Source organism: Apteryx rowi, unplaced genomic scaffold (assembly GCF_003343035.1).
Source record: "Apteryx rowi isolate R43461 unplaced genomic scaffold, aptRow1 scaffold_70, whole genome shotgun sequence".
In the NCBI taxonomy this organism is placed as follows: Eukaryota; Metazoa; Chordata; class Aves; order Apterygiformes; family Apterygidae; genus Apteryx; species Apteryx rowi.
The window spans coordinates 1,828,254-1,850,078 of NW_020450983.1; the positions used below are offsets into that span (position 1 = coordinate 1,828,254).

Consider the following 21,825-nt stretch of genomic DNA (forward strand, 5'->3'; position numbering starts at 1 on the left):
TAAACCATATGCATAGGTTTAAACCCATACATTAGGTACAAGTGGTGACTATGGAGGCAGTATTCGTTTGAATAAATGCTCTGTACATGGTGCTGCAGAAGTTAATGTTAAGATTGTCAGTTACTAAAAGCAAAAATGCTCAGTGGAAATTATTTGTCCATAGATATCTACCTGTGAGAAGAATCATATCTCATAGAAATTTGAGCAGAATCATATCTCGTAGAAAGTTGACCATGATTAGGTCAGAATGTGATTTTTTTTTTTTTTTTAAGGCAAATTTTATTGGGGAGGTATTGGTGGACAGCATTGTTCCTGTTTATCAAGAAACTGAGAAAATCTCGGTATCTGAACACTAATGTGAACAAGTATCTCAGAAATACAGTAGCGTGATTCTAATTTTTACCCTTTTTCCTGTAGATGAATGAAGAGATGTTATGTCAAGAATTTGGACGTTTTGGACCATTAGCAAGTGTCAAAATTATGTGGCCAAGAACTGATGAAGAAAGAGCAAGAGAAAGAAATTGTGGCTTTGTTGCCTTTATGAACAGGAGAGATGCTGAAAGAGCATTAAAGAATTTAAATGGTGAACAGATTTTTCATTTCTGGATTGTAGTTACCTTTGTAGGAAGTAACTGTCAGAATATCTTTGAAGTTGTTTTAGCTGACCAGTAATAGATACATTGTAACCCTGTTCTAGCTCTGGGAGAGAATTGGAAACTTGTCACATTTTTGTTTTCACCTGCTAGCRTATTTGAACTGCACCCCGTCCCCAACAACAAACAATTCAAAATTCTCCCAGCCCTACTGTTGCACTTTTTTATTTCCAGTGAATATAGTTTGGTGATGCATTTCAGTCTGCATTAGAGAAGACCTGAGCAGCTGCAGAATAAATTTGTGGTGTTTGTCCATATTTACCGTAGTGACTGGAAGTTGGGACTTAAAGTTGAAAGTGAAAGTTTTCACTATGTCTTCTGAAGGAGTTTTTGAATAATAGAAAGGCCGTGCCCCAAAAATGTCTGTGTAAAATTTTAAAGTATAAGTCAATTATTATTTACCTGTGAATAAGCCTGCAGATTTTTCTTTCCCAATAAGCTTAGTTACATATTGATTCTGTAGTTTGGATATATAGAACAAGTCATCTGTTTGTAGTGTGTTTCCTGTTTTGATACGATGGTCACTTATCTTCTTTTATACTTGCATATGGTTTTTGGTCTTTCTTAAAGGAAAAAAAATCTTTGAGTTGTATATTCACTTGAGAACAATCTTGCAGATAAATCTGATATTTAGAATTGTTAGCATGTGACCATTCTGGCAACATGGGAAGTTGAGACTTAAATAGTAGATATAACACCAGCAGTGATTTTAGTTTATGCTGATCATTTTACTGATACAGAGCTGAATGTCATCAAACTATAACATACACCAGGGCTGGGAAAGTTGGTGACTTTTGCTGTGGGTAAAGATGTAAAAGTTATGACAGTTTCGAAGATGTTAGGGGGAGGTAAGGTTTTATTATTTCTCCTCTGAAAACAGACTCTTCTAAGAAGAGCGTGCATTTCTGGTAATTTTTTACCATGAATAAAGTTTTTATTTTATGAATATATTTAAGTAATGCACAAGAGGTAATTCTCAGTTGTTGGCGACATATATATTCTTTACGTTTGAATAATAGCTAAATTCCTAATACTGAAGAGGTAAACTGTGCTGCACCAAACATATAATTTTATGTATGGACTATCTTGTCTATATTTTCTTTGAAAAAAACCATTCACGATTAAAGGTATATTAAGTGATGAGGAAAGCTACGCCCTTACAGTTTAGAAGAGCATGAAATTCRAAAATCCAGATCCTTGACAAAAAGAATTGAAAATGAAAAGGTGTCCTTGTCCATCTGCTGTCTACCTTACTCAAAATGGTACTTTTTAGGACCAATAGTAAGTAGAGTTACAATATATAGGAGTTTTAATTAGTTATTACTTTCAGTTTTGAGTAACATCATTTGAAATTTGTTATAATGGAAAAAACATTTTGAAGGATTGAAGTGTCTAAATAATATAATCTAAAAATTACTTTGTTCAGTCTGGTATGCCACATATCAAAAGGTTTTTTTTCTCTTCCARTTTTTTCTCCCAACTTCAACTGTGTAGTGGCTTTGTATAATGTGTCTCCTGAACAGGTTGGTTGGGGGAAGAACAATCAAAAATATTTAATATAATAGGCTTTCATTTACATATGATATAGTTTGGTAGATGTGATACTTTAATGAACAGTGTAAGCAAAAAGTAGTAAACCGTGAGAGGCAAACCTAAACACTGCACATACAGAGAAATAGACTGGTGTGGAACCAATTTATAACATAACTTTTTTTTTTTTCTTTTTAAACTTTCACTTTTTTAGGCAAGATGATTATGTCCTTTGAAATGAAGCTAGGCTGGGGCAAAGCTGTACCTATACCACCACATCCAATATACATTCCGCCTTCCATGATGGAGCATACGCTTCCGCCGCCTCCRTCAGGACTGCCTTTTAATGCCCAGCCTAGGGAGAGATTGAAGAATCCTAATGCTCCAATGTTACCCCCACCAAAAAACAAGGAAGATTTTGAGAAGGTAACTTAAAAAAGTACCCTGGGCCATATCTCATGTTAAATACTACATCTATGACAGTATTTCAGTGGCTTCCTAGATTTGCATTGGTCAGGCTGACTTTGGCAGCCCTTAGTGTACAAACTCACTGGCTCCCTGCTATAGCCTAAGGGAACCTAATTCCTGAAACATTCTCATGTCTGTGTTAGGCCACAGTATTGCGTCTTGACTTATTTTTAGTGATGCTTTAAATCTGGCTATCATTTTCCCCYTCCAGGCTCCCTGGATTTTTTTCTCCTACGTCCCCCCCTTTTGTTGGCTGCCAAATTGCAGTATCTAAATTGTTTTCTTTAGAGAAAATGCTACGTTTTAATCTGGGTACTTTTTTTACGCTAGATGAGTTGGTATATTTTGTACAGAAGGTAATTAGTGCAGACGTCGAATCAGTATTTTAGGCTACTTATGGAGTCAGTTTTCAGACTTCTTTTTTTTTTTAGAATGTTAGCTGAGGGAGTAAAAGTGAAGGGTAAGTATCTTGTAATCACAAACCAATTTTATTTACGTTTGTAAGAATTTGTTGATTCTTTGAATGACACTTAAATGCTAGGGTTGGCTTTTTTAAGACTTGGGAATACAGTAATACCAAAGTGGTCCAAGTCAAATAGTTTAGAATCGTTTCATAAATTTAAAAACTTCTTTCTTAATTATATCCAGTGTAGTACCTATTCAGTGCATCAATGTACATTCTGACAGGAATGTTCTGATACTTTGCAATTAGTGAACCTTTATGGTTCACTGACACAACCATTTGCATTTTATGTAATTGCTTAGTTATAACTTCACAGCAGTGATTGCCTGCAAAACTTGTGATAGATGTGTAGTATTTTCATTGCATATGTATATTTTTGCTTGTTACTTGTTAACAATACTCACATATTCTATGTTTATTATCTGATGTGACTTCATATACAGACTCTGTCGCAAGCCATAGTCAAAGTGGTTATCCCAACAGAAAGGTACATGTTTTTCTTTATTATTACTGATCTAAATATAGAAAATTTCCCCTTCGGAATTTTAAAGAAAAATTGTGATGTTGAGGAAAAGGTAATGGCTTGACTGAGCAATGGTTCTTTCATAATACTTAAAACAGAAATGTGTGTGTTTTACAGTTGTGTTATACTTATCTCAGTTATTTTTATGTTTAGTGAGGAATAGATTTAAGTAATTATCTTTTGCATTGCATTTGAACACTAGAAATAGTTGCAGGGTAATTTTGTCAGTGAAAACTAGTGAGAAATAGCTTATCTTAATGATGCTTTATAGGTCTTGACATAACATAYGAGTACTTTATAACTAGGACATTGCTCTATCCAGTGTGGTGCTGTTGTTTTTTTTTTCTTTTTTGAATTGTATAATTTGTAACTAATTCAGTTCACCCTAGTAAAACTAAAGCTGATTTTTAATTTTTTTTTTTTTAAATGTGCAATAGTCAGTAGTTTTGATCACTGAAAAAGGTAGTTCTGTAGCGCAAGGGTATTTTTTCATTTTGGTCCCTGTCAGTGCCTTTACCTTCACACTTGTCTAGGTACACTCTTGCTCAGTTAAGCTAAAACCTTTTCCCGAACATAGGAACACAACACTGTTTTAAAAGTAAATGAACACAAAAGATTACCAAATTCTCTTTGACATTGGCCTTGGTGAGCAACACCAGCTGAACTGTCTGCGGCAGCGGGGGACCAGGAAAACATCATGGGATGGATTGGGAAAGTATACAGTTTTTGACCAGACATTGGTACGATCGGCTCCAATAAATGTGGTTTTATTATAACTGAAAAACTTTTTTTTTTTTTGTTGGCCAACTTAAGCTAAATGACATTTTTAAATAATGCACTTAAAACTATCATCTTTTTTTACTACACTGTTTTAATTGTCACAAAGTAGTCCCATTTTTTTGTGTGTGTGTGGGGGAAAACATTTGTAAAGTTAGTTAAAGTAGAATATTGACATATTTGTTTAAGATGCTCAAATGCACCAGTAATTTTGATAGAATTTCAGGACCTTTCACTTTTTGTTGAGTAGTGACATTGAATAGTTAGTGACCAGCATGTATCTTTAATAATATTGGAAAAACATATTGAATAATAAAACAAGTATTTGTGAAACTGTACAGTTCATAGTGTAATTAATTGTCAGAGAAAGATACGCTTCCATTTTATTTACTGTAGCATTTTGAAAGGTCATATGGTAAGAAAAACTCATGTTAATTGAATTGTATTTGGAAAATACCTTGAATTCTTCTTCTTTTTTTTTTTTTTAGCTTCCTGATGACTTTCAAAGATGCCAGTTACAACTTTTAGAGTATTAGAGTGTATCACATGCAAAAACTTGTAACTAACTTCAGTGGGGTACTGCATTTAATTGTACTCATTTATGTTTGAAAATTTTCAGTATCATTTTTTAACATTTCTTATTTCTTAGCACTTACAAAACAGAAAATGTTGGGTGCACGCAATCAGGACTTTTCAGAGAAATTGTCTTTCGAGTGATAATGTCTTGTATACCAGAATGCAAGTAGCACCCTCTTTCAGGATTTACTGAATCTTTTTTATATATCCGATATATTTCCAAAGGAGATGTTCTTCAACCATAAGCTGCTCTTGTGCAACCTCATTGCACTTGATAGAAGAAGTGGATGAAAAAWTTTTTTTTTCTGACTGACATTTTCAAATACAGTTCATATAACACTCTTTAGACTTTCAGAACACTGCTTTAAATAAAATGGCTGCTGGATTATTGAGAGTATGTCCTCTTTACAATGTTTCTGGGATTGTAGAAAGCAAAAAGACAGAAAAACTGAGGTGTAGGTAGCTGTTGCTCTTTCGTGTGATATTTGAGGGAAATGTAGTTTTAATGCTAGTTAGTATAAAACATCTGCCAGAACAATTGCCAAGTTTGCGGATGGCAGGAGCAGGCTTTTTATTACTATGTTTTTAAGTTGTAAAAAATTTTTTGATCTAGTGCTTTATATCTGTGGCAGAACTTTGAATATTCACAATGGTAGAAAACAATCACCTTTGTTGCTTAGTAATAGAAAATTCTGCAGCTTTTCAATATAACATTTTTTTAATTTTTTAATTTAAAATTTGCTAGAAAGAAGTTTAATATGATACATTTAAAGAACCAATATCCTTTTGTTACATCTAGAATATTCATTCAATTAAAAAAATGTAAAAATCTGCACTTTTTTGTTTGCATCACATTCAAAGGACACATGCTGTGAAGCTTTTGATATATGTAGGCTAGTCTGTATTTGAAAATTTGGGATCCTTTTTTCCAAAATAAATACAAAAGGTTGGAAACTGAAGATCACAATTATTTATAAAGCTTATATGGCTGTCTCCTTTTAGTATACTTTTAAGTGGATCTGTATTTTCAAATGCTGTTTGAAAATTTACACTTCACATGTGCTTCTCACGTGTCTCAGGATGTTGTGCTGAATGAAATGAATGCAAATTTTTATTTTTTTTTAATTTTGATTTTGTTYACTTGTGTGTATGAGGGAGGAAACATTGAATGGTATGACACGGAATGATGGACAGTTTTGTTCTATTGGCACACTGTTAAGTCTTGACCAAAAGGACCTCATTTTAATAAAATCACTGCCGTATTTGGCATCAGGAAAGCTATGTGCTTTTCCTTTTATATTTGAATAGCTTGAAAGCTGAATGGAGTTTCTGTTAAATATTTGAAATGATTCGTGTTTAATTTTGAGCATAATATTTAGCCATGTGTACATCTGTAGAACTTTGGTTAACACTTTGCTGTTAGTACTAGGTAATTCAGATGAGGGCTTACTATTCTGTTAGATAATTGTGCTTTGGTGTTCAGTTGCCCATTTTTTTGTGTAAGGGCTATTAAGCTTTTACTAAGCAAGAGATGGTTGTAGGCTAAGCTGTGGAAATTCAGGAATAAGGTCTCCTCTTAAATTCTCACTCCACCACTCTTAGGCATGTCTTCATTTTAGAATGCCCGTGTCTGTGATGCAAGGCAATCAGATTGCTCCATGTTACCTTATCTTCTATACTGTTTTCTTAACAACACAGCAAAATAATCTCCTGCACAGTTGTAGTATCTTAGGTGGAGTGTAGTTTTATATAGTGTTAGGTCTGAATCAATTTTTCTTTAACTGTGTTGTTGTTGTAGGAATTTGCTCGCATTGATACATCGAATGATAGAGTTTGTGGTACGGGAAGGGCCTATGTTTGAAGCCATGATCATGAATCGAGAAATCAACAATCCAATGTTCAGGTGCTTATTATATTGCTTCAGTTTAAATAGCATTAACTGTTTTAGCCTTTGCTAATAGTTCACATTTCTGAAAAGGAGCTGGTTTTGCTATGTCTGTGTTGGAATGCAAATTCAAGTTTTATAAATTGTACATTTAAAAAAAGGGGGGACATACCTATGCTTTCCAATTATTAATACTAATGTATATAATTCTTTCACATGATGTTTAACTCCTCTTTGTGTGAGGGATTCAAACTCATCGATGGCCGCAGTAGCATACATTAAAAAAAGAAGGAGGGGGGGGAAGAGGCAATGTTTAGTCTAGTCTTCCTGGAGCCTAATCTCCTACCTTTATCAAAATCTGGGAGTCRTTTCTTGTCCTCAGTGCAAATAGGATTAAACTTCAGCTGACGTGGTAAAGTTGTCAGAATTTCCAGCTTTTGTCCTTAATGCAGTACAAAAGATCAATTTCAGTATTTCTCGTGAAATGCAGTCTCTGAAAAACTTTATTTCAAGGAAGTATTGAATGACCTTATGAAAATGTTGTATTTGCAGTAAGGTCGAAGTGTTTCATTTTAACTTTTTATACAAATTGAGAAAATAGGTCAGAATAAAACACTTAATCCTTAAAAATGTGTTTTTTCTGATCTTGATTTTTTTWAAAATTTTATTTATTTATTAATTTGTTTATTTAAATCGGTGTTCTGACAGAGTTTATTGTTAGAAAACATCAGTTCATTTAGTATGGAGTCTGAGTAACCTAACCGTATGCCTATGAGTTCCTGCACAGTTTGTGCTGCGGTTGCTCCAAGAGTAGTTCTTCACATTGATTCTCCCATTTTGCTGTGGGGCTGCGCTCTCGTTTCTTGAGAGAGATGCTGTGACTTTGTGTAACTCTGCATTTCACTTTGTAGATTGTGTGGAGAGTTTTTTGCTGGTTCTGCACAACTGTACTACATGGTTCTAGCTATTTTGATTTCGCTCAATAGCTATACGGGGATTGTGGACAAGGGTTGGATATTGGTTCCTTTTGTTTGATTACTTCCTTTGAAATTGCACTTCAGTTAAATACCTTGTAACATATTTTATGTCTCCTCTTTGCTCTCTGGTTTAGGTTTTTGTTTGAAAACCAGACTCCAGCCCATGTATATTATAGATGGAAGCTTTACTCAATTCTTCAGGCAAGTAGAATTTTAGTGACAGTTCATAATTTTAAACACACTAAAATAAAAGAACACCAAAAATATAAATACTTTTCTTCTTTCTAGGGAGATGCTCCAACCAAATGGAGGACAGAAGATTTCCGTATGTTCAAAAATGGATCATTTTGGAGGCCACCACCATTAAATCCATACCTACATGGGATGTCAGAAGAGCAAGAAACAGAAGCATTTGTAGAGGAACCTAACAAGAAGGGTGCACTTAAGGAAGAGTATGAACTTCTATCCATTTCTAGTGCTGTCTTAACTGCTAATCATCATCTTTTCTGTTATGTGTTTTTGTAGTTATGTCATCCCTAAAATGTTACAATGCTTGTCATAATATTAATTAGAAACTCTTTTAACCTCAGGGTCTGTATTATATTATTGGGTTTTGAATGACATATGTGGCTAAATACCTTCTGAATTTTGTTAGGCACACCATCATTGAACAGTGAGAACTTGCAATCCAATTGGTGTTAACCTTTTGTTTGAACGGGATTGGATGAGAGTTTTTCCCTATTTTCTGTTCCCGTCTGTTGGTGGGAAAATAACACCTATCTCAACATTATTATAATCTAATGAACTAAACGTTTGTTTTATAGTCTTAAATTTAGTGATGCTGTTCGTCAGAAATCAAAATGGGGAGCGTAATCAGGAAGAGAAAGAACATCAGAGTTCTTTGCTGTGTATTGTATGTGTGGTGGCGATGGCTATGGTAGCAGAAATATGTGGTGGTTTTTTTTTTGTTTGTTTGGCTTTTTTTTTTGGTATCATTGTTCCTATTTTGTTCTTAGCCCTGATTTTTTTTTTTTCCGGTTTTATTCTTTTTGTTATAATTGTGATATCAGTCATGGTTCTGGAGGGTTTAATACATAATTTATTCCTTGTATCTCTTTTGAAGGGGTCAAAAAGATGCTCTTCTGAGAGTGTTCTCTATATATGGAGTAGGAAAACAAGAAATAATTTTTTCTTACTAACTTTCTTAGTCTAACATTTCTTATTCCACAGCACAGATGACTTATATGCTTCAGATTTATCCATTTTGATTTCTGCTTAAACTAAACCATAAAAGATAATTATTTTATATTTAGAGGTATTGATCTTCTGGGTTAGCTATTTTTCAGTTCTTTTTTTTCTTGATTTCTATATATACTCAAGCCTTGAGTGGGAATTTGTGCACACACTTTTATTTGTGTAGCTGGCATATGCTTATGCATGCGCATACTCCTGAGTCATTGAAAAAACTCAGGCAACAGATTATAAAAATATTTAATGTTGTTTGTGTCCTAAATATGCAAAATTCCAAACTCTCTTAAATGGAAAATCTTTAAAGTACTGTTAATTTTTTTATTGAAAGTATTAAATTCCTAATATTTCAGACAGAGAGACAAAYTGGAGGAAATTCTGCGTGGATTAACGCCTCGTAAGAATGATATTGGTGATGCAATGGTTTTCTGTCTAAATAACGCAGAAGCTGCTGAAGAAATTGTAGACTGCATTACAGAGTCATTGTCCATTCTGAAGACTCCTCTTCCTAAGAAGGTATGGAGAATTTATATAATCATAGTTATTGTGCTTTTGGAGGAGAGCTTACTTTACAGCATGTGCATGTAATTTTACAAGCATTATTTCAGGCAGTGTCGAGGTTTTGTATTAAAACCAGAGCTTGAATTTAAGTATCTGTTATTCTGTGAGGTTTTGTGATAAATATTTATTCATGCTGGGCCTTCTTGTAACTAATGTTCTGCTTTCCTCTGAATTTGAAAACAGCAGAATAGTCTGTTCAAAGATAAGAAAGAAAAATCGGAAGACCGCACTGTTCTTTGTAATACTATGTGAGGAATGTATTCCATGTTACAGTTGTAGTGATTCTTGCATGATGGGATGCTAATTGCGCATTGATATCTTTATTAACAATATGGCAGTGTTACACTTGTGTACTTGTAACTTGTATTTCTAGATAGCTTAAACGATCTTGTATCACTTCACAAAAATGCTTATATTTTCAGGATAATTTAAATTTAAGGTTATATTAATTTGAACATGCTCTATTTTAGATTGCAAGACTATATCTGGTGTCAGATGTGTTATACAACTCCTCAGCTAAAGTTGCCAACGCTTCATACTATAGAAAATTGTAAGTACAGTATTTTAGGTGCTTTGTTAAAAAAGAGTATCCTTATATTCAGTCTTATGTATCTGTTTGGATAAATGTGGTAGTAGAGAAATGATTGTGTCTCAGTGACACTGAACAGGTATGACACTGAATGATATGTATGTCTTTTTTTGCATGAAAATGTATATGATGTAGCACATTAGTGTATAGATCAATGCATATGATGCTTTGTAATACAAAAAAGTATATATGCCCTATGCAGGTGACCACTTGCATGGAACCTCACAGAGGTGAGAATAACCCATGTGCATCTCTTTACAGAAAGAGAGGCTGTAGATGATGTTGTAGTTATGGTATAGCAAATAATCCATTCAAACAAGAAAGTTTTCAAAATTGAATTTTTTTTAAGAATTTTTTTTTTTAAATCAAGTTTATGATGATGTTATGGTAACATGAATTTATGGTAACGTGATGGGGAATATTTAGCATGTTGTAAAACTCTAGAGATTTCAGGTCACGTTTCTTGTTGCAGCATGTCTTCACTGTGCCGATTTATTTGTTGCACATTGTGAGAGAAGCTCAAGAGAAACTAGGGAGCTGTTACTCACTGTGCTTTCATTGAGGACCTCACTGAGTAATTTAAAGTGATTTACTAAGATTTTTTTTTTAAAAAGCAGATTGAATTTTGAGAGAATACTTCGGTTGTATGTAAGGTTGTAAAACTCCTTTTATCCTCCTCCAATCTTTTCAGGCTGTATAAAGAGACTGCAGCAGATGTGAATATCTCCCTTCACAGTTCTGTTGTTGTCAAAGGTGATTTAATATATAGTAATCATATTTGCTTTATAGTTCAGTTCATGACTACTATAGGGATCAGAGCCAAGTCCTTTTGACTCCTGTGTTCCAGGTACTTCTTATGAATTATATATGTCCGGAAAATACTTATATTACAAAGTTTAACCAAAGAAATGTATATGTTTAATTCTAGTTTTGAAACAAAATTATGTCAGATATTCTCTGATCTCAATGCTACTTACCGTACAATACAAGGCCATTTACAGTCTGAAAATTTCAAGGTATGTATTTCATTGTTCTTTACTTGACATTGAAGTCAAATGAATAGATGTTCCTGCACAAGAGATTGCATTCTATCATAGGTGGTTTAAACCTCAAGCTTTCTAATTAAAGGGKTTTTTTTATTGTTATTTTTTCTCTCACAAAGATCTGAATTTAGCCATGGTATTTTAAAGTTATTGAAGGAAAAGCAGCTTTTGTATTTAAAACTTTTTGCCTAAGGGAGAAGAGAAGTATAAATGAAATGTTAGGAACAAAATTAGTATGTAACAGATGAAATGCACCAGTAGGTGTATAGTTGTGGAGCTGGGAGGTTATCTAATACTTGAATTGCACCAAAAAGGCCTTTTTTAGCTTTTTAATTATTTTGGAGCACTTTAGGTCTCAGTTTTGAGAATAAATTTGGGCTTCTCAGTGTGGGAAGAAACTGATGGACATAGCAGCATAAAGTTATRTTTTAGTGCTTTTGGTGATAATTAGACTTTATTTGTTTGCTGTCCGGTAAGCAGCCTGTCCGTGGCTGGTTGAGAGCGATTTTCCTGATGCTTAGTGCTCTGCTTCTTGCCGTTCTCATATAGGTGCTCACCCTGCTCTTTCTGCTCTTGCTGCAGAGGCATCTTTAAAACCTTTTTTTTTTTTTCTTAATCGGAAGGTTAAATATGAACTTTCCAGTACAATTAGCCTTTCTGTATTAGATGTTTTTTTCTTTCCCTTGTTCCTCTACCTTCTCCTCTCCCACTTGTCCTAGATCAATTGCTTAGTCAATTTTAGCTATCTGCTACTTTAAAAAAAAATCATTAAATTATATGGTAAACATGGGTGGTATATATATATTTTTAGTGTACATCCCCAGCTGCATTTAATGTGTCAAGCTTGAGCTGTAGCCCATGATTTCAAATGTAACTCATTCCCCCGCCCCCCCCAAAAAATAAAAATCAAAGTTTAAGTGGYGATAGGAGCATAATTTCAATTCAATAATATGAATAAGCTAGTGTTAATTTTTGATTTTTTTCTACAAAAGGAAAGATATTTTCTATTACATTTAGGAGAGATGCTTGCTTTGAACATCTGAGCAGATTGAAAGTTACCATTGGTACAGGAACTGTGAGCAGCTGAAATTGATAATGTAACATGAACTCAAAGGGAAACACAAAACCCAAGTGAGATTAGAAAAAGTAGTTCAAAAATTTTTTTTAAAGTTACTAGTCTTTCCCAACATAGTATCATTGTAATATACCCCAGTGCGGAACTTCTTTGTCTTAGCACTGTAGTTCTCTATGGTGTATTTCTCATAATTTAAAATCTTTTATTACAAATTTATTAGCATTTCTTTTCTGTTGCTTCTAGCAACGGGTAATGACCTGCTTCCGAGCGTGGGAAGACTGGGCCATCTATCCAGAACCGTTTTTGATCAAACTACAGAATATTTTCTTGGGACTTGTAAATATCATGGAAGATAAAGAAACAGAGGTAAGTGATTTGCCTGATCCTTAGCGGTGATGCTAGCAGATGGTGAGGAAAAAGTGTAAACATCCAGTGGAACTGGCAAGGGTTATTTTGACATCTCTGTTAGGGTGAATACAGCTGTGCTCTGTGACAGAGTTTGTAACTTATGTATTTTGATTAATCTGGAAGGTATTGGCATGCTTAAATGGCACCACAACCCCCAGTCTTTGCTCTTAAGGACATGTGTGAAAGATATATTTGGATGTAGATATTGTTTAATCTGTTTATGCATTTGTTGCTTGCAGATTAGGTGYTGTGGTGGAGTTATATTGTGAAAGCGTTTCAGAGCAAAGAGTAGTTCAGAATGACAGGCATTTGCTTTGTGTTGGAAGTACTCTAGTAATCTGACAGTGAATTTTGAGGTAGAATTACAGGTATTAGTTTTATTTCCTTAGAGTTCTAAACAGCTTGGCGTCTGGTAACCTGAACCATCCTCTTCACTTTCTCTTTGCCTGAATATCACATCTGGGTTTAATAGAGCCCTCTGAGCTTCCTTAATTTGAAAGGTGCGAAGGATCATTTGCACTGGTGATATTCTGCTCTGATCTCTGCTGTGTTGTGTTAGAACAGTAAGTTGCTAGCTTATACTTAGCCAGTTATACTGCAGCATTTATCTTTCTTTTTGACAGAGGTTATTTTTAACAGGGTATTTAGGGAGCTTTGTGGAGGTAGAGTGACATGTATAAATTATTATTCAATATTTTAAAACTTTATGCTTAAAATTTTCTAGAACACTGTTAGTACCAGGTGGTTATGTACCAATCTGTCTACAGTTACATATACATCCTATTTAAAGAGAATCAAGACAGAGAGAACCAGTAAATAGATGTATGTTTAGGATAAGTTCATTTGGTAACTGCAAAAACATGTCTTTCAGAATAGCAGRTGAGCTACAGTGTAATTGGAAGGTTAGTTATTTCCCTTGACAATAGAGCCAGGAAAATGTGTACATATGAAGGAGAACATGTGTACATTTAAGTATGTATTTCATTTACATGTGTTCATGGTATTTGTGTTCCTGCTGAATAGTTTTTCTGGCAATTGTTCAGTTTATAGACTGTCAGGGAGTCTTTCATATGTAGTAAGTGTACATCAGATTTATTTGAGTGTAATTAGCTCATTTCAAGCTAGATCGCAGCTTAATATGTTCTCTTCTTTTTGGATGTAGGTCTTGCAAAATCTCCAATACCTTGTGGACAAATTCCTAGTTTTTACTTAAAGTTTTGTATAGGAGTATATTGTCTTTTTTTTCCCCTCTCTGAAATAAGCAGTTGTACTGGGAAGCAAAAATCATGATGAAGTTGGGGGGGAGGGGCTGTATTTCAGGTATTTTTAAAATCTATTCCTTTAAAAAGAAATAAATCAATAGTCAGAAAAATAAAGGAARACAATTTAGAACTGTTCCTGAAAGAATTTGGTAACTATTTGCTTATAGGAAGTACCAGATGATCTTGATGGTGCTCCCATTGAGGAAGAGCTTGACGGTGCTCCGCTAGAAGATGTGGATGGAATTCCTATTGATGCTGCTCCTATTGATGATCTTGATGGAGTCCCAATTAAATCACTGGATGATGATCTTGATGGAGTGCCTTGTAAGAAATGTTTCAACTTCGCTTGCAATTTAAATTTTCAATTTTTGATTATAGTTTTGTACAAGTACTTTGATACAGCCAAGAATCAACATGGCATATAGCTTAGTAAAATGTTGAATTGRTTATTTTCAATTTATCCTAAGAAGAATTAATTTATTTAATTGTTTTTAGATTGTAATCGCTTCAGAGACATAATAGATGCCTTCTGATGTTATGGGCAAATGCATATCAGGTTCCAAATCCTAATTTTTTTCCTCTGCAAGTAGTGAAATGGCATAATATACTTCAATATTTAAATCTGACTGTTAGATTAGGATTTTTAAGTTTAAATGTTGAAGAGCTTTGGAAATGATTTTTCTGTGTCTTCTCCTCCAACAGTGGATACAGCTGAAGACTCGAAAAAGAATGAGCCAATATTTAAAGTTGCCCCTTCAAAGTGGGAAGCAGTGGATGAATCAGAATTGGAAGCTCAGGGTTAGTTTGCAAAGTATTTATTAAACTGAAACATTTTCCTAAATAAATTGGAAGTTTAATGTTTTGTTTAGTGGTCATTTATCTCTTTCATGATTGTTTTCAACTGATCTGTCTAAAAATGGTAGTATGATTTCTTTAGTAATACAGAAAGATTTTTTTCAGTTATGATTTCTTTTTTGCTTATAAATTCTGTGAAATAGTCTATTCTGTTTTTATTTTCCTACCTCAGTAACTTAGCAATTTTTAAAAATAATTTTCAATTTATTACAAATAAATATTGGAGAAATCTGTCTATGTGGTTGATGATCCTTTTCTCTGGAAGATAAAGTTTTACAAAGTGAGAAACACTTGACTGCTTTTGAAAAATTTTCTTAAGAATGGTATGCAATGTAAGTAAATAGCTCAGACATATAGTTAAATATTCTGATGAAGTACAATTTTGAATATTTATTTCTATGAAATAAGTAGTCTTTGCATTAAGTACTAGATGCTCTAAAATTTTATAGTATAGTAATTTTTTTTAATATCTAAAACTATTGATTATCAGATGAAGCGATAGCTTTTTTGTTGTTAAATTTTCTTTTTTTCTCCTCTAGCTGTTACAACTTCTAAATGGGAGCTTTTTGACCAACATGAAGAATCTGAGGAAGAGGAAAATCAAAAGTAAAGATTTAGATTTCTTGTTTCTAATTTACAAGTCTGGCATCTTTCTTTAAAGACATGTTTTTAATTGAAATTTATGGTACAACTTACGTCTTTAAAATGTTTTTTGTTAGTCATTTCCATTGGCATTGTATTTTGCTAGCACATTATTTAACAAGTTGTTTTTTGCCTACTATCGTAAAAATTGAGAGCACTTAAAAATAGGTTTACTTTGTCATTCTGATGAAAACATGTTAATCTTCTGCCTCTGAGACTGAGTTCCTTTGGAACTCCCTGTAAACTGTATTTATTATAAGAACAAACAAAGTTGAAAATTTGAAAGTAGGAAAATAAGAAAATGGAGATAATCAGGATTCGTTTTCAGACACCATAATTCTAATGTGATAACTTATACTCTTCTGTAGAGTTGCCAATTGTAGTGTCTAAATTAATGCTAATTTGGCAACTCATTTAATGTCAACTAGTGAGAACTAAGGTAGTATTTTACGCTTTGGGAATCTTGAATGTCAAACCTGTATGAATGCATGTAAAAATTTGCCTTTCTCTTTAGACACAAAGTACAGCGAGTAGTGTTCTGACACATATGTTTCTTTGGATGTTAATAACCCCATGCCATCTGTTGTTCCTGAACAGTCTTTTATTTTGTTCTTTAAACAGTTGAGAGCATCTATTAGTAATGCTTTAAACATCTTACTGCCGTATATGTCGTGCTGCAGCACTCTAGTGGCCAATCCGGGAATATCATTTTAAGTRTCTGACATCACTCAGTTTGCCTCACAAAAGTAAAATGTATTAATTTTGTTCTTTTATAGAACTAATTATATCTTAAAAAGAACAATTACACCACTCCTGGGGATTTTGTTGAGGTAGTGGACTTGTTTTGTAACTATGAGTTACTTATGAATTTGACTGTAAATTTCAAGAATTTTTTGTGCTCTGTTTATATGARAAGTGTAAATTATCTGAATTATAAAACTAATATTTTAAACGAAAATATTAAGGTATCTATCTCACAAATGGTCGGTTTTGTAGCTGCAGAACTTCACATATGATAATCTTATTTAATAGATTTCATATTTAGAAACTAATCATAGAAACTTAGTAGTRGAGATAGTAAATTTTGTAAGAGTTTGCAGTCTTAAATACGTATGTAGCAATTAATTCTGTTTGTTTTCCCTAAAGTCAAGAAGAAGAAAGTGAAGATGAGGAAGACACTCAGAGTTCTAAGTCAGAAGAGCAACACRTGTATTCCAATCCTATTAAAGAAGAAATGCCTGAATCCAAGTCATCAGTCAAATATTCAGAAATGAGTGAAGAAAAGCGTGCCAAACTCCGAGAGATAGAGGTCAGCATGAGGTGTTTTGTTCCACTCTTCTGTCCACTTGCAAACTCCCCTGCCCATTTTCCTACATACAATAGGGAGTTATTTTTAAGTTTAGTCCTATTATAGAGGACCTTTTCAGTCTGATGTATTTTTATAAAGGTGTGTTTGTTTACAGCCTTGCCTTGCCTTGTTTTGATTTAAAAAATAATGCAGGAAAAAAAGAAAAATTTAGTCAAGGAATATTGCAGTCTGAGAATTATGCTCTTTTTTCAGTGTCCTTTTTTTCTGTACCATTGGCAGCCTTAGCTTCTTTGGATTCTTCTACACTTTCCTGTTTTTTGGCAAATGGGGATGACTTTTGAATATGGCCTTAGTCCTACACCTTTCATTTTCTCTCTGTCTTTTGCCATGAAGTCCTTGTGTCTGTATTTATTACACTGAAAAGTTGTTCTTTAAACTATCTTAAGACAGCAAACAAGGATGCAGCTAAGCCAGGTGATTGTGAAAAAGGTGCATTTTAATTGAAGACTTAAATTCGGTTTATAGTGCTCACTTGTTCTTTTGTCCTTTCTCCAAGCATAGGTGTTAGCATAGCCRTTAGGGCTGGTGAGCAAAGATTCTTATGCCTTCATTACTGGCTTCCAAGCATGTGGTTGTTGAGCGAGAAGGTGACTAGAACTTGAATTTGTTATGAACTCTGTCCAGCAGTGAAGCCTTTTTCTTGTGCAGTGCTGTGCAAAAACATGTTTAAAACTGCATGCTAATTTCCAGCTTATTTTCAGTATTAAAACCCACGATATACTGAATACTGACATTTTTGTACCTTCTGTTCAATGCACTGAAATGATATTAAYAGGCTGCTAAGCTATTTGTTGCAGTTATAGCATCTCCAAGTAATAGATTWTAATTTGGGTAATGTTTTGAACGTGGAAGTGTAACTAGTCATGCTACAACATACTAGTAAGTTAGACTGACAAACTCCTGTAATATTTTGTAAAGATTTACAGGCATAATATTTTAAAGCATCACAACCTTTGTTTCTTCCARTATGCTTCTGGTTAATAGTTCCGATTATCAAAATTAATGGGCTTTAATCAAGCAAGTATATACCTCTTGCATATCAGTTTGAAAGTTCACATGGTATATAGCTGTTTGAAGTGAGCAAACTCTGAATTCTTTGGAAAAAGCTAAATAGGGCTTGATTCTGACTTGGCTCATGGTGGCAGTAGTTTTGTTTAAAAAAAAACACACAACAACATAATGTTAGACTAATGAAAATACAGGTGTAACTAGTTTTCATTTTGCTGTAATAATGACTTTTATTTATGCAAATGTCTCTGTTCAGTTTGTGTTTCTGTTTTATAAAAGTTATCCTAACATCCGTTCAAGCAAATTAGGAAGTGGTTTACTTTAATTATTGTCAAATTTACACTGCAGCAATTTTAAAAGCTCTTTTGTCAATGTATCCCCTGTCTGTAATAGTCTTAGCTGGTAAATGTTTCCGAGTTTTTCAAATTCATGYTGCCATCTTTATTCTTTGTGGTAAGTAAATTACCATCTCAGTTTCAGACTTGGAACCACCAGAAAACAAATGTGAATTCTTCATTTTCAGAATATTTCAGACACTCTGTAGGAGTACTTAGATTTTAAAATTTCTATTGCCTTTTTTCATTGACAGGAAAAAACTGAGTTTTGTTCTTGAGCAGACTTATGATAAAACTTACTCTCTGTACTACTTTCAATCATTCACACTCAAAGTTTCTTCTTACTATGTACGCAGTCCTTGCCAAAGAACATACCCAGTAGTAAATTCGAGGGGAGGATCTGAGAAAAATCTAGTGACTAATTTTAACAGTTGCACTATCTAATAGGCACTGTTAAAAATGTTATCTAAAATCTTTTGTAAAAAAAATGGCTAAGTCTTATTCTCTAGCAGTTTACACTGTGACTACTGGGACAGCTGAAACACATTTTTTCATGCATTTTCAGGAGACTTATGCAATGTAGACAATTCTCTTTCTCTTGACAAAGTTAATAAATTTGTCAGTTGGAAGGGGGAAGCACAGTAGTAAACAAACTTTTGCCCTGTCAACACAGGCTGCATGTAGCAGAGACTGGTACCATCGGAGTGAACTGGTATTAACCCTTTGTTTGCTTCTCCCCCTCCCTTCSCCTGTTAACCTTGCTGACGTATGAATTCTTTCCAGAATTTAGCAAGAGTAGAGACTTCTTCAGAACACTGAAGAACAGTGATTTCTTTACTGTTTTTGTTTAACTGTGGAAAGATTGGCGTCTGCTTTTCATTATAACTCATATTTCAAAATGGTCTTTAAAGTGCTGTGTATGTGTACCTCTCTCTCTCTGKCTGTCTCCTTCAAATATTGTCATTTTGAGGCTGTAGTTGACGGCAAGTAGTGAGCTTACTACATGTGAAAAAGGAAATGTAAAAGAAAAAAGTATTCCTTTTTTGTGAAGAGGACTCTGTGCTGTCTCTTTTGACCCTGTGCTGTGAAGTGTTAGAAAAAAGGGAATTTTACATTGCCTAAAAATGTTCATTAAGCCTGTTTCCTCACAGGGTACCAAAACTCACAGACCATGTCCCAAAATAAAGGACAACAGAGGTCGTCTTTCTTAGACATTTCTCTAAGGTTCTTGACTTCTGTATCCAACTTATAGAAAGACTTCAAGCTCAAAAGTCCATGCCCATCTCCTGTAAAGTGTCAGAGGCACCATCTCCTAAAAATCTGCTTCAAGAATTAAGTTTAGAGTTTATTCTTTCATACTTCTGACATGCATCAAACCGTTTTGGTACACTTAACTAATGCAAATCTCCTTAGCTTTAGAAGTTGGGATTACCTGAAGACCAGTTTTCATCCCTTCAGAACACCAGCAGCTGTTTTGTTAGCTTTTTTTTTTTTTTTTTTTCCCCTGATTCCAACTTGATGTTGCACATGGTAACTTTTCTGTGGTAACTGTTGTGGTCTTAAAGGCTTTCTTATTATGGAGTTACTCCTTTTGGAAGGTGTGGTAATGTCTTTTCAAACAAAATGACAAGGTGCTGAAGTCGTTAAAGATTACAGATCAGTTGGGTGCTCCATAAGGATTTTTAATTCTGTCTTGAGAAAGTCCCAGTGCAGGCTTYGTCTGCAACAGGAGGCAGATACCTCATCAATCTGGACATAACAGCGCTTTCAAAAGCCCCAATGCCAGAGGAGATGGCTGTCTTGTTTAGTAAGCTGCCATTCCTGATCATTGCTTTAGTCACCTATGACCTCAAAGCTTGCTTAATTTGAGGTTAAATCAAAGACTTCAAAGATTGCTTAATCAGAGGTAGAAGACAAATGGTCTTCAGTTTTCCTCTACATACCACTCAGCTCCAGAAGGTAGGACTGGCTTCTGTTATATAGTTTCTGCTCTGTCTGTACCCCCTCTGCCCTGTGCATAAACACAGACTTGTTTCACAAAAAAGCATCGTGGTGTTTGAGGTACAATTTATTTTTCCACCAAAGAGTTTTTTCCTGCATGTCACAAAGGAAAGGAAGTTACTCCCTTTACTTCGGTATGAGTTGCTGTAACCAGACCAGATTAAAGGTCCTCTAGTTTAGTATTCTGTCTCGAACAGAGAATGCCTAGAGCACAATGTAAGAACGTAATCCCCAGGAGAAGATCGTGATCTGAGGCCTGTTCTGGATTTAAGGACCCTCTATACCTTTATCAAGAAACTGAAGTTCCGTGCAGTTTCCATTGTTTCTTTTGCTGAATTATGGTGCCTGGTGTGCAGAATGCTCATTTTCAGGTATTTTTTCATCGAAGTCATAGGAACTATCTGAGGCTTGTAATTTCAAGTCATCGTTATAACAGTGTAACCCTTTGATTTCTTTACAGTCTACTGAGGCTTGCTTATCTAGCTGATTTGAGGCCACTGCAAAATGGCAAAAAGATAGCACATTAAACATCTTACGGGGGCTTAATAATAACAGATGAGACAATTTGTCTTTTGTTGGACTGGTGATTTTGTTATTTATTGCAGTAGTTCTCCCTAAGAAAATGGCTATCTTAATTCAGCAGAGATTTTGGTCCATTTTAAATCTTTGAATCTACTTCTGTTTTACAAAGATTAAAGTGTGGAATTGTTTAACTGCAAGACACATGACATCCTTTGTGTGTGATTCAGCATGCCAGAGTTGTTCTCTTAAGGCTGAAGAGGTATTTGAAATCTGTACATCAGTATAACTGTCATCTGTTAATAATACTGTAGCTGCAGAAATTCCATTGCCCTTAGACTCATCAGAAAACTCGAGTTTTCAAAGCAATTTTTTGTTCTCCTCTGCTGCTGGAGAAGTCTAGGATTTGTTGCAGCTATTGCTGGACTGAGTCTATTTGAAGGAAAAGTAAAACACTATGGTCTGCTCAGAAGTTTATCCTGTATATGATCATTCTAGATATGAGTGCAACGATACATCAAGTGAGCTAGAAATTTGTCGTCGAAAACGTGGTGAATAACTTCCTAGGTAATCCTAGTGTATAATGTGCACCTACTTTACTTCAAATAAGTTGTGATTGAACCTGGCCATATAAGTTATGAGGCTATATAACTGTGGAATAACGTCTTGTTAAAAAAGCCTTTTTTCACTCCTAAGAGCATTGTTTATTCATGCAGACAGTATCAGCAGAAGATCATAGAAAACCATGAGCAGTCTTTGAAAACAGATTCATTTTAAGCAAGTGAGGCTACCCACAGAACACCTGTTTGTGTCAAAATGCAAAATGCTACAAGCAGGGCTTCAATTTCCATCAGTCTGTGGTTTCTCTGAATGGTGGTAGCAAGAAGATGTTATTCTTTTCTGTAATTTGCTAGCTTTTACTGGTTGTTCTGTAATCAAGGCCTCAACTTCTAGGAAAGCTGGATCTTTTAAATATCTGTTTTACTGAGTTTGAGCAGAGAGCGGGGGAGAATTTCAAGATGAATATTGATAGGTATGAGGCATGTTATTTTTGTTCC

General features: G+C 34.3%; 1 protein-coding gene across 7 annotated transcripts in view; it reads left to right on the top strand.

The window, feature by feature from the left end:
* U2SURP (U2 snRNP associated SURP domain containing) overlaps positions 1-21,825 on the top strand; it is a 47,105-nt gene that overhangs the window by 15,696 nt on the left and 9,584 nt on the right. For 6 of the 7 annotated variants that reach the window (XM_026086978.1, XM_026086981.1, XM_026086982.1 and 3 more), the window contains 14 exons: positions 418-583; positions 2,398-2,609; positions 3,558-3,601; positions 6,789-6,893; positions 7,987-8,053; positions 8,141-8,304; positions 9,454-9,616; positions 10,132-10,211; positions 11,179-11,266; positions 12,612-12,734; positions 14,206-14,362; positions 14,741-14,836; positions 15,433-15,499; positions 16,682-16,844. In XM_026086978.1, coding sequence (XP_025942763.1) covers positions 418-583; positions 2,398-2,609; positions 3,558-3,601; positions 6,789-6,893; positions 7,987-8,053; positions 8,141-8,304; positions 9,454-9,616; positions 10,132-10,211; positions 11,179-11,266; positions 12,612-12,734; positions 14,206-14,362; positions 14,741-14,836; positions 15,433-15,499; positions 16,682-16,844 — 1,695 coding nt within the window. Of the gene's footprint in view, positions 1-417; positions 584-2,397; positions 2,610-3,557; positions 3,602-6,788; positions 6,894-7,986; positions 8,054-8,140; positions 8,305-9,453; positions 9,617-10,131; positions 10,212-11,178; positions 11,267-12,611; positions 12,735-14,205; positions 14,363-14,740; positions 14,837-15,432; positions 15,500-16,681; positions 16,845-21,825 lie in introns of those variants that run through there. The other variant, XM_026086980.1, reaches the window with a different exon arrangement.